The 11,969-nt window shown below is 38.0% G+C and overlaps 1 protein-coding gene across 2 annotated transcripts in view; it reads left to right on the forward strand.

Moving 5' to 3' along the window:
- The window catches only part of slc6a2 (solute carrier family 6 member 2), a 42,284-nt gene extending 31,274 nt beyond the window's left edge, over positions 1-11,010 (forward strand). For both annotated transcript variants that reach the window (XM_028435309.1, XM_028435317.1), the window contains exons 10-15: positions 2,962-3,090; positions 3,363-3,462; positions 4,731-4,831; positions 7,039-7,206; positions 9,590-9,661; positions 9,816-11,010. In XM_028435309.1, the coding sequence (XP_028291110.1) occupies positions 2,962-3,090; positions 3,363-3,462; positions 4,731-4,831; positions 7,039-7,206; positions 9,590-9,661; positions 9,816-9,839 (594 nt within the window). In that variant the 3' untranslated portion in view covers positions 9,840-11,010. The remainder of the gene's footprint in view (positions 1-2,961; positions 3,091-3,362; positions 3,463-4,730; positions 4,832-7,038; positions 7,207-9,589; positions 9,662-9,815) is intronic.
- The last annotated feature ends 959 nt before the right edge of the window (positions 11,011-11,969 follow it).

Consider the following 11,969-nt stretch of genomic DNA (forward strand, 5'->3'; position numbering starts at 1 on the left):
CCCAGAGAGGGCCACTAAGCTGGCTATAACTATATCGTAGGTGGAAAATTGTGCATTTAGGTCAAAGCCAATGTAAAACTTAGAATAAGTGGGAATTAAAAAAAAAAAAAAACATCTTATGAAAGCAGTTTTGTTTAATTGACATCTTTCATATCAGTTGCGCAGCAATATTAAACAATATTAAAGGTCAACATGGTGGTGAAGGTATGCTAGGGAGATTGGGTGTTTCTGATACGGTGTGTTTACTCTGCTTTGCTTATCTGTCATCTGATTTATTCACTTGTTTCTGAGGCCCAAAGTCAAAGCAGAACTAAGTAACTTTCGCTTAGCGCTGCCCCTGAAGGTCCCTTTTGGTTATGTAACTGTCGTAAACACTCTGCACCCCCATGGCAGCAGCTCCTCCCTCCCGGTTCAGTGAGACTGGCAGCGGAGGCTTCCTAAATGTAACGGGGCAAAATTAAAGCAGTTAATCTTGAATAAGCCTACATTCTGAGTGAACTCATCCTTTAGTAACTCAGAAAGTTCATTATTTAATCCAACTCTTTTTATTGAAATTTTTAAAGCAGTACAAAAACAAGTGCAAATAGGAATGGTACATTTCTGAAGTTTGATAAAACCCTTACACCCCCTCCCTAGTCCCGCCCACCCCACTCAGGTCAAATAAACCAGGGACATATGGCAAAAAAAAAAAACACACAAGCACATTCACACACACACACACACACACACACACACACACAACGCAGGAGACAGACAGACATAGGCTGAGAGAACAGAAGGGGAAATTATTCCCCATCGGAGTCTGAGGATAGATCAAGAGAGTTGACATACAATAGAAAGGGACTCCACGAGCTCTGAAATGCTTTAGCAGAGTCTTTTAGCGAGAACCTAAGTTTTTCCAGTTTTAGATTATAAAGAACTTCTTTAATCCAATGACCATGTGACGGGGGATGAGCCAGCTTCCAATTGAACAGAATTAATCGCCTGGCCAGCAGTGTCGTAAACGCAATAGCGTGTTTTAGTGACACAGAGAACATGAAATCAGGAGATACGCCGAAAATGGCTGATAGTGGATTAAGTGGGGTGGTCTGGCCGTATACGCCCTTCCTATTGTGTCAAAAATGTTCTCCCAGAAGGAGCACAGCTCAGGACACGACCAGAACATATGGATATGATTGGCAGGGGATTGTTTGCATCTATTGCAGGTATTGCTGACAGTGGGGTAGATTTTGGATAATTTTGCATTAGTGTAGTGAACTTTATGGAGGACTTTGCATTGAATAAGGCTATGGCGGGCACATATCGAGGAGGAATGAACCAGATTTAGGGCAGAGTCCCACTGTTGATCAGGTATGTTCATACTTAAATCGCTCTCCCACGAGGCTGTTGTTAATGATAGAGGGTTCGGGGCAACCGAACCTAAGGAGGTGTATAGCACAGAGATACATTTTTTATGATTGGGGCCCGTAGATAACAAAATATCGATCAGAGTTTCCGGAGGACGGTTTGGAAAGTGTGGAAACAGCTTCTTAACGAAGTCTCTCGCCTGAAAAAAACGAAAAAGGTGGGAGTTTGGCAAATTAAATTTAGAGGAGAGTGTGGGGTCGGTGCGGGAAGGTTTAAATAAGTGGTTTTTAAGTAGCGGGGTCAGTATGGAAGGGCCCTGTAAACCCAAGTATTTCCTGAGCTGGCTCCATATTCTCATGGCGATCGACACCATAGTGTTAACACCTTTAAGGTTTAAAGTGAGAGGAAGTGATGAACATAGGGCAGAGCGTAGTGAGAAATGTGAGGTTGCCGTTTCGAGGTGCACCCAGGCGGGGCGGGGCTCGGAGCCTCCATCCATCCAGTATAGGAGTTTCTGGATGTTGGCTGCCCAGTAGTATTGCCTAAAATTTGGGAGTGCAAGCCCTCCATCACGCCTGGGAGATTGTAAGACCGACTTGCGGATTCGGGCCGGCTTGGCTCCCCACAAGAATTTGGATATTAACTTGTCCAATTTATCAAAAAATGATTTGGTGATAAATATGGGGACATGTTGAAAAAGGTAAAGAAATTTAGGGAGAGTAATCATCTTGATCAAATTAACCCGACCAGCCATAGATAGTGGTAAAACAGACCAGTGGGCAAAATCCTTCTGTCTTTTCAATTAAAGGTATAAAATTTGCCCGGAGCATATCAGGCATTCCTGGGGTAATAGAGATTCCCAAGTAATGAATCCCATTATCTGCCCATTTGAATGCCGCTAAAGAACGCGGGAGCTGTTTAGCTAGTGAATTAATCGGAAAGAAAGTTCATTATTTATACCATTAAAAATGGCGCTGTTTATGATAAGTGAAGTGTCAGCCAGTAGTCTCCCCTGTCACCCGCTGCACAGACCCTGATAATGACACCACTGGAGCGATGAGGTGATCAAAAAACATAACTGTGTTTAAAGAAAAAAAAAAAAAAAAAAAAGCACCACTGTGTTCAAGCGACTCATCACAGGCGATTGAAGTGACTGCATGTGAACACACCATTAGTTTGTATTGGGGTGCCGTAAAGCAGTACATCTTGCCCCCAGGTCGGAGGCAGGAAAGTTGCATGTGCTGTTTTCTGGCAAGAGACAGCAGGGGGCGGGTGAAAGACCCCCCAATCACCCCATAAACACTTGTATTACCCTCACAGGGACTATGAAAAGGATTTATTTAGGTGAAAAAGTTACTTAGCTCAGCTTTAAACGCAGGTGTCCATGAAAGCAGGAGTATCATAATTTAATGAATTTTTGAGCAGGTATTGTCTAGTTATTTGTGGTTGGCTAACTTTGAGCTCCCGACTTCACCTTCCTTCTACACTGTGCAACAAAATATCCCATTTCAGTTAAAGTCAAGTTAATACAGATAAAATTCATGTAGCCGTGATCTACCCAATGCCACCTGAAATGTTGTTTTGCTATGAGTGTTTAACGTGTGTGTTTTTCAGATGGGGGGCATGGAGGCAGTGATCACCGGACTGTCAGACGACTTTCTGTTTCTTAAGAGAAACAGAAAGGTCTTCACCTTCGCTACAGCTTTTGGAACTTTCCTCTTTTCCCTGCTTTGCATAACTAATGTCAGTAGAACCTTCTTTTAGTAATACCACATTAATGTATATATTTTTACAAGTAATTTTAACTTATTTTGCAAAAGAGCATTTGCATTGACCAATTGTACACATTAACCAACATGGATTCTCCTTCTTTTTCAATAAAAATAAGTACTAGTATTGTTCCCCATACTTTTCACAGCTTGAATAATATCTGAACTTTGGGTAAACACGAAGAGCAAAGGAATTTGTTTGTTGAATGACTATTTAAAGATTTGTTTGTTATTCTTAACCTTTAGGGTGGGATTTACGTGCTGACCCTGCTGGACAAGTATGCAGCAGGAACTGCTATATTGTTTGGTGTGCTGATTGAAGCCATTGGAGTGTCATGGTTTTATGGTAAGGGTATTTAACGCTAATATATTAAAAAATAATTCAGGCCTTTCAAAATGTGTCAGTAATATGTACAGTATTTATTAAAGGAGAAGAGACCATGTTGCTGTTTGAGAAAAAAATTTCTACGGTACTCAGAAAGAAGTAATGATGAGCTCTGATCAGAAATATATTGACTGTTATTAGGGGTGTGTATTACCTGACATCTGGCGATACGATTCGTATCTCGATACATAGGTCACGATACGATTCGATATATCCCGGTATTAAAGTATAAGGTGATTATTGCAAAAAAAAAAATAATATATGACTAAAGAAACAACTAATCTGTAAATTTCATGAGACTTCATGAGAACATTATGTATGAAATATATTTATTGGCATATTTTACACTCAAAACATTGGCTTTAACATGCCATGTGCCAACAACTTATAATAAAAGAATAACATACAATCTGCCTGTGGCTTTTAAACCAACTTTGACTTCAGTGTAACATGACTTTAGTGCAACTTATCTGAGGTTTATGCCTAGAACAACAAATAAATGCAGAAAGTTTCTTTTTTGATTTTATTGAAAAAACAGGTCAACATGCCCAGGTTTCAGCGCACTTCTTTGTGCAGTTACAATGTCTCCTGCAGTGGAAAAGACTTTCCTGATTAAACAAAAATAATTACATTTTTTTTTTAAATGTTTATTTATTTTATTTTTTTTTTTTCAATTAAAAAAAAATCAATATGGCTGCATTTAGAATCAATCCGAGAATCGCGCAACATAATATCGCTATATATCTTGCCGAATTGATTTTTTTTCAACACCCCTAACTCGTTATTGCCCTTTCAGTAGGAAATACCTCAATGCTGACTTTATCTCTATGCTTCCCCATATCTACATGGGATGGGCAGGATGACAATAATACAAGAAGACTGAATGTGAATGAATGAAAAGTTGTGATGTTCGACGTCTTCACTGCAGACCTTTCGATAAGAAAAGATGAAGTCTTTGAACAAACTAAACCTTGACGTGTCACAGTTTCCAAGCTGCGCAACCAAGAACAGAATGAATCTCAGGCTGACAGTCTGGGTGTACTAAAACCAGAAACATAGTCAAGGGTCCATTATTTGTTTGACAAGTTAAGCCCAGGCAAATATCAGTGGGTAATGGAGACATAAATTGCCAGGTGTTGCACTCCTCCTGGTTTTTCTCAAAGAGTTCAGAATGTTCCTAACATGTTACTCTCCAGTAATCTCTGTTTATTATTTTATGCCCATTTCAGGTGTGGATCGTTTCAGTGAGGATATTGAGCGGATGATGGGGTTTAAACCAGGTCTCTACTGGAGACTTTGCTGGAAATTTGTCAGCCCAGCTTTTCTGCTGGTGAGAGAGAAAAATGAAGCCCTGGCCTTGTTTACCAGGGTGGAATGTTTTTATCTTAAAGCAATTAAGCAACTTTAATCAGCGGTCACATTGATGTCATTGCTCACATTGTTTTGTGCCACATTGATACCACCTTGCGTCAACAAGCTTCCTAATCACTACTTACACCTTGTAACACCACATTTAATCTTAACATCATGTAATTAGTCTCTGTGACATTTAACCAATGCTAAGCAGAGGAAGAGATGTGTTATTAGGATAACTAATATGGGTATGGTGACTATATTCTATTTCCTAGAAATACAGAGGTGGCTGTATTCTCATTGAATTTTTATGAATTTAACTGTAAACCAGCATAATTTTTCCACCCATGCTGTCCGTGTAATTTAGAAGAGTGTTTCTCAAATGTGGGTGTTTCCCTAGGGGTACGCAATGTCACTGCACGGGGTACTTGAGAGAGAGGGAGCGAGAGATGAAAGATAACAAATATAGTGTCAGACTTAGTCCAGCCCCAGGCATGAGATGACCGAATATGAAAAAAACTACAGAAATGTATCTATTCAGGGGGCACTAAATCAGGGTTTTTTAACCTTGGGGTCGGGACCCCATGTGTGGTCGCCTTAAATTTCAGAAAAATTAAAACAGAATTTTATTCTTCATTTTTTAATAAAAAATGAAATATAAATGTCGTTCAGCTAAAAAAAAATATATATATATGATCAAAAACTAAATCACCAGAAATTATTGATATTAAAATAAGGTCACGATACACAAAAAGGTTGGGAACCACTGCACTAAATATTGTTTCTTTACAAAATGAGATTCTTTAAAATGTATTTTATCACTTGTTCATTCCATTATTGTACTCTATAGTTGTTTTTAAATAGTTTTCTAAGCGAAATGTTGTAGTTGGACAAAGTGTGTACTTGTATTCAGAAATAAGAGAAAGTGGGTACTTGAGCCAAAAAAGTTCAGAACCACTGTTTTAGACCATGGTTAAAGGGGAGGTGAAACACTCCAACAAATGTCCTTGATGACGTTGTTTTGCATTTACTGCATGTGAACTCTCCACTGTTCCGCCATCTTGGCCATGAAGTCAATGGGTGGATGGGTTTGTGGGTCTTTGTTGCTCCTTTTGTGGTGCAGACCCTGTTGCAGCAGCGACATAATGGTTTGTCTGGTTTTCCTCAAACATGAAGTTATGGAAGTCTCAGTATACATAGCCAATAATGTGAGACTGAATGGCTCATTGAAACACTCAATACCATTGTTTCTTGTTGATGTGTGAATGTTGCTGATCATGTTGTTATAGTTGTTTGCAGATGGAATACATTTGTTAACGTTGTGCACAAAATGGCAAATCACAGGCTGAAATGATTTGACTTTGACTTTAAAAAGGCTTGCATTTCTCCAATAAACACACAACTATCAACAAAACGTTGATGCATCATTACCCATTACCCAAAAATACAGTATAGCCATTTGTCAAAGTGTTTCACTTCCCCTTTAAAGTAGTCAATCAAATAAGTAATACACAGAGGTGACAAAGTAGCAACAATTACTTTGTTACCAAGTACAAATACTTTGTTATTGCACTTAAGTGATTTTTTCTGGTATCTGTACTTTATTTGAGTATTTGTTTTTTGGCGACTTTTACTCCTTACTTTTTAAAACAAATGACTGTACTTTCTACTACTTACATTTTAAAAATGAGCTTGTTACTTTTAAGACTTTCGAAGATGACGTTACCATGTAAAAAGACGCAAAGGTTATGTTTTAGTCTGCGTTTGTCTGTTAGCAAGACAACTTGAAAGGTTATGAACAAAAAATGAGAAAATAGGAAAATAAGAGCTGTGCCTGAGCCTGCTCCTTTAAGCGCGGTGGCTTATGGGTAATGTAGTAGTGGTAGGTTGGTGAACGAACGCATGTTTTAATTGTTAATTGGATTATGTTAGGGTTAGGGTTATAATCTCAGTATGGAGGTAAACTCAGTACGAGACATTGGTACTCGTGCTGTACTTGGTGGAGGTCTGTGCTCTCCGATTGCTCTAGTATAGAAAAGTATTTCTCATTCAGCTTTGTTAAAGTCACGCTAAATTATATATTTTAAAAGGAAGACTAGAAAATACAAGCACTATATTAAAAAAAAAAAAAGAACTGCCCAATCTAACGATGCTGTTGTTTGTCTTTCTTTTTTTCTCCTGCAGTTTGTAGTAATAGCTAGTGCTGTGACATCATCAGGCCTGAAATACGATGAGTACGTCTTTCCCAACTGGTCCAACTATGTCGGATGGGGCGTGGCCATGTCGTCTATGCTCTTTGTTCCTTTTTATGCCATATATAAATTCTTCAGCATACCGGGGACCTTCAAAGAGGTTTGTAGATACACTTCTGTTGAATTTCACATTGTGCAAAATCTAAAAATATCTGGCCCACTTAAAACCCGTGCACAGAAACACAAATCTTAGCGCAATTTAACATTACATAACATTTGCCCCTAAAATCATTGGTAGCTTGTATGATGATGGCTTTAGGGGTGCAGTTTGTTTTGGTTGTGGCATTAAAACACTTTTACGTGTTCAAACAAAAAAAATAAACTTGATCCACTTCATGATGCTGGCGTTGTGAGATTAGAAATAATGATTGTTTACGAGCAATAAAAGATTTTGATGACAATCATCAAAGCATGAGAGAACAATTTTCTTCACTTGGCAGTCAACCGGTGTTAGCTTCACTCTACTGTAAAAATTCCCACAAGTTTTATTTCTGGTTCCCATGATTCGCGTTCACGCAAACTCAATCATGCTTGAGTTTAGCCTTATAAAACACACTGGAAAACTTCACAATAAAATGTTATTCTTTAAAAGTCTGAACTAAGCAATGCCAAGCCTGTTTAATATTTTTATGAAATTATTTATTTATTTCAGGAGATTAACAGATGGCATTAATTTGGTACCTAGCTTTTTAAAAATAACATTTTTTATTATACAAAACCTTTGTATTTTTGGCTTCTAGATAAAAGATCATCCGATTCTGACTTTTTTTTCTCTAAAACGTTAGAAATTTTTGTTTAAAAAAAAATGTAATCTTGCCCAGTGTAATAATCTGAATTCCAATGGTTTAAAACCATAACTTTCATGCAAGTGCCCCTAGTGGCCACAAGCGCCGCAGCACTGTCGCAAAAATCAACAGCCAGCGTCCCTTCGTCTTTTGATTGTGTATGTAGACGGTATTTGACCTGTAACTTTGGGATAAGGATTGGCTCTAAGGGCTGGGTCAGTCGGGCTGGGCTCGCACCGCGGCTGGCGGAGCAGCTACCGCCGAGCACCGGGTCTCGGTCGGTGGGGAGAAGAGTGTGATGGTGGTGGCTGCTCCTCCAGCCCATGGACTCTAGCCGTGGCGCAAGCCCAGCCCCTCTTCGCACCCCAGCTCTGAGAGCCAATCCCTGACTTGCCGACTTCCCTTACTAAAGAATTCCCGTTTAACTGAACTATCGCGGCGATACCTGCACCATTAACCCAACACGAAACTACCATATTGTGCTGTTTTGGCTCTAAACAGAGGCCAACTCGTTTCAGCTGCCCACAGCAATGGCGCCGGGTCTGGAAATGCCCATATGTTGTGAAGTCAAGTGGGAACTATATACTGTTTATCTGAGCTTGTGGTCACGTGACTGCCGTAAAGTGAAATGTTCTCCAGGCATTCTCCAGGTCACATGACCTGGCCAAAGACGGTCCGTCTCTCTAAACTTACATAGTCGGTATTTCAAGAGAGAAGCCCCGCTCGGAGCATTGATACTGTCAAGCGCTGTATATTGGCCTGAGGAATCATTTAAAATAACTTATATGGGTCAACTCTTTAGGTCACAAAGTCTGTGGTGTACCTTTAATAAATGAAACAATTTCATTGATTTGCTATGTGACTGGTTATTAGAGGCTTTTATTGGGTTAAAAATCCAGTTGCGTGGAAACTACTCATATTAATGTTTTTATAGATTTACAGTGGAAGGAGTGCAGCAATCCAGTTGACTTGTTTGTAGCATTTTGGACATTTGTTCACATTAGCTTGGAGCACATTACTCTAGTTTTAAAGTCTTTACACTGGCTCCCAGTCAGCCTCAGAATAGACTTTAAAGTTCTGCTGCTGGTGTATAAATCTGTGAATGGGTTTGGTCCAGAATACATCAGTTATGAGATGTTAGTCAGGTATGAACCCAGCAGGTCTCTCAGATCTATGGACACAGGTCAGATAGTGGAGCCCAGAGCTCACAGTAAACATGGTGATAATGCTTTTAGTTGTTATGCTGCAAAGAAGTGGAACAAAGTGCCAGCATAGCTGAAGTCAGCATCTAATATGAACATTTTTAAATCAAAGTTGAAGGCTCTATATTTCTCTACTGTGTATGATTGAGAGGGAGATTTTTGGTCATGTTGTTGATGTAATGTTTGTTGATGATTTTAAATGTTTTTACTGATTATTAATTTAAATGTTTTTGCTGCCGATTTTAATGTTCTTATTGATTTTTAAGCTGTTGCACTTTTTAATCATGTACATATACAAATAAATTTGCCTCACCTTAGCTTACCTTCCTTTTTAGTTGAGATACTAAAATTGAAACCAGACCCTATGTTGGTTAAAAACTGGGCAGGAAGGAGAACAATTTATAGGGGATGTGAATATCTTAGGTGTGATTACTGTGACAGTAAATCCATGTGGATTACTCAGTAATGAATGTGGATATCTTTGTTTGTCTTTCAGAGAATAGCCTACTGCATAACTCCAGAGCATGAACATCATCTGGTTGCAGAAGGAAATGTTCGTCAGTTTACTGTGAGTTTTAACCTGTTTTTCTTTTTAATATACTTGCATTGAAAAGCAGGTAGTTTTGTTAAAAATGTAATAATTAAATCCAATTATTAAAAAAAAAAATGTGAAAGACTATAATTGATAAAAAGTGATAAAAAATGTTCCATTTGTTTTCTAGCTAAAGCATTGGTTGGCCATTTGATCAAGCAATCAAAACTCTAATGATTCCAACTCTGATGTCTAACACTCCTGTGGGTTCCTGGTGGTTGGATGGATCAGAGCAACTGGCTCAAAGGTTCCTCAGCAGACTCTTGGATCTCGCACTGCATTTACCACCAAAGACCATAAGTTACGGCTTTTGAATTAACATCCAAAGATCGTACAATAGCTTCAGTTCATGCAGGAGAGGCGTTGCAATGAAGAAACTGTTGGTGTTATCATTTTGAACTCTTTTTATTACAGAAAATATTGAGCTTTTATTATTACTTTTTTTTAATTTTTTTATTTTACATTAAAAACCAGGACTTATGTCGCATTGGGAATAAAGACTGTTGACCACAATCTTTAGCTATAGTGGTTTATCTGTGTCAGTGCCTTAACGTGCAAGACACTCATTCATTCTTATGACTCAGGACTCCACTAAAATCAGAAGTTTGTGGATGGCTTTTTTTTTTTTTTTTTAAACTTCTATTCTTTTCAGTAAAGGCAAAGCGCCGATCTAAACAGCCAGTGGCAGATGAAACCTTTGTTCCTCTTTTTTTTTTCCTGAATTGAACAGGTAATGTTATATTTTCAAACTCCAAAAATCCAAACTCTCAATCAAGTCCATGCCTTGCTGTCTACTTGGTGCATCCATTGTGTTCATTGAAATTTCTCAGTCAAATGATAAAAAAGAATACCAAAAGAAAATAAATCCAATGTATGATTCGTTTTGGGGTTTAATATGCACTGTTGCCTTTAGTGTTCAGTACAAAAAATGAAGTTGAATCCCTGTTGAACACCATTATACAATGAAAAAAGCCACAGAAGTGGATTATTTAAGATGATATAAAATGTATATTCTTTTGTTATATCTAATCTTGTATTTATCGGACTGTTTTTAAGAAAACGTGAATGTAAAGTATTTTAAGTGTAACTGTTCGGTCATGACCTGGTAATTGATGTATAGCTGCAGAACCTATAGAAAATATATATTTAGTGTAACTACAGGCTATATTGTTGCACATGATTGTGAACAAATACATCAACAGATCTGCTGGTTTATGTTTACAAAACTATTGTAAGAATAATGTCCTGTTGAAAGTGAGTGACAACTATCTAAGAGAAAGTCTGAAGTATCCACCCTATGAAAATAAAGTTACTTCCACACAGAAGTTATGACAAGTGTGAATTTATTTTAGTTTATTAAAAAATAATCTACAAAATGTGGGTTTCGCTTGTTTATAACTGAAATAGTAGATCTAGCTAAATCCATCAATGTTCAGACCAGCTTCTTCCTGTTTTCAGTGTTGTGGGGAACTGCTGGTTCCTATCGCCAGCTCTCAATGGGCGTTAGGTGGGGGTACACCCAGGATAGAGTGCCAGTCCATCACAGGGCAACATACACACACACAACCACTTAAATTCACTCCTACATATGGGCAATTTAGAGACTCCAATCAACCTAACTGGAGGAAACCCAGAAATAGCTTGTCTTTAATTACATTCTTGCATATTTAGTTTTAGATTGACAGCCAGATAGAAAAACACCAAATGCTGTTTTGAAACCAAGAAAGTATAAATCCCTGTTATTTATTTATTTTTCCAATTATCTCAGCTGGCTCTGAATCATTTTGACGCTGTAGGTATAAAGCATCCAATTTGGTCTGCAGGAGAAAATATAAATGACAGAGAAAACATTATGTATTGTGTAAATTACCAAATATCCAGTTGTAGTTATCTCAAATTCACAGATTTGATGAAATTATGATATTTTTAGGGGCTTTTATTTTTCCTTTGTCACATGAATGCAGTCATTTTTAATTGCAAGTTGTGGAAAGAACTCAGTCTTGCAATTTCTCACAAACAATTTCACAAAATTCCTCTAAATTACACAAAAAATGGGTAAAACCAAAAATGTTCTGAAGTAAATTGAACTGATATTGAATACTAGGGCACAATGATGTTAAAATTGTTTTTTTTTTTCCCGTCTAAAATCCGTGGTCCACCAGAGGTCAAACTGCTCCGTATTTGGCCCCTGAACTAAAATGAGTTTGACACTCATGCCTTTGGGCTCCATATTTTCACACAGCTAGCAGGGGGTTGAGGCTGTTTAATTCAATTTATGACTGTT

The sequence above is a fragment of the Gouania willdenowi genome, chromosome 3 (assembly GCF_900634775.1).
Source record: "Gouania willdenowi chromosome 3, fGouWil2.1, whole genome shotgun sequence".
In the NCBI taxonomy this organism is placed as follows: domain Eukaryota; kingdom Metazoa; phylum Chordata; class Actinopteri; order Blenniiformes; family Gobiesocidae; genus Gouania; species Gouania willdenowi.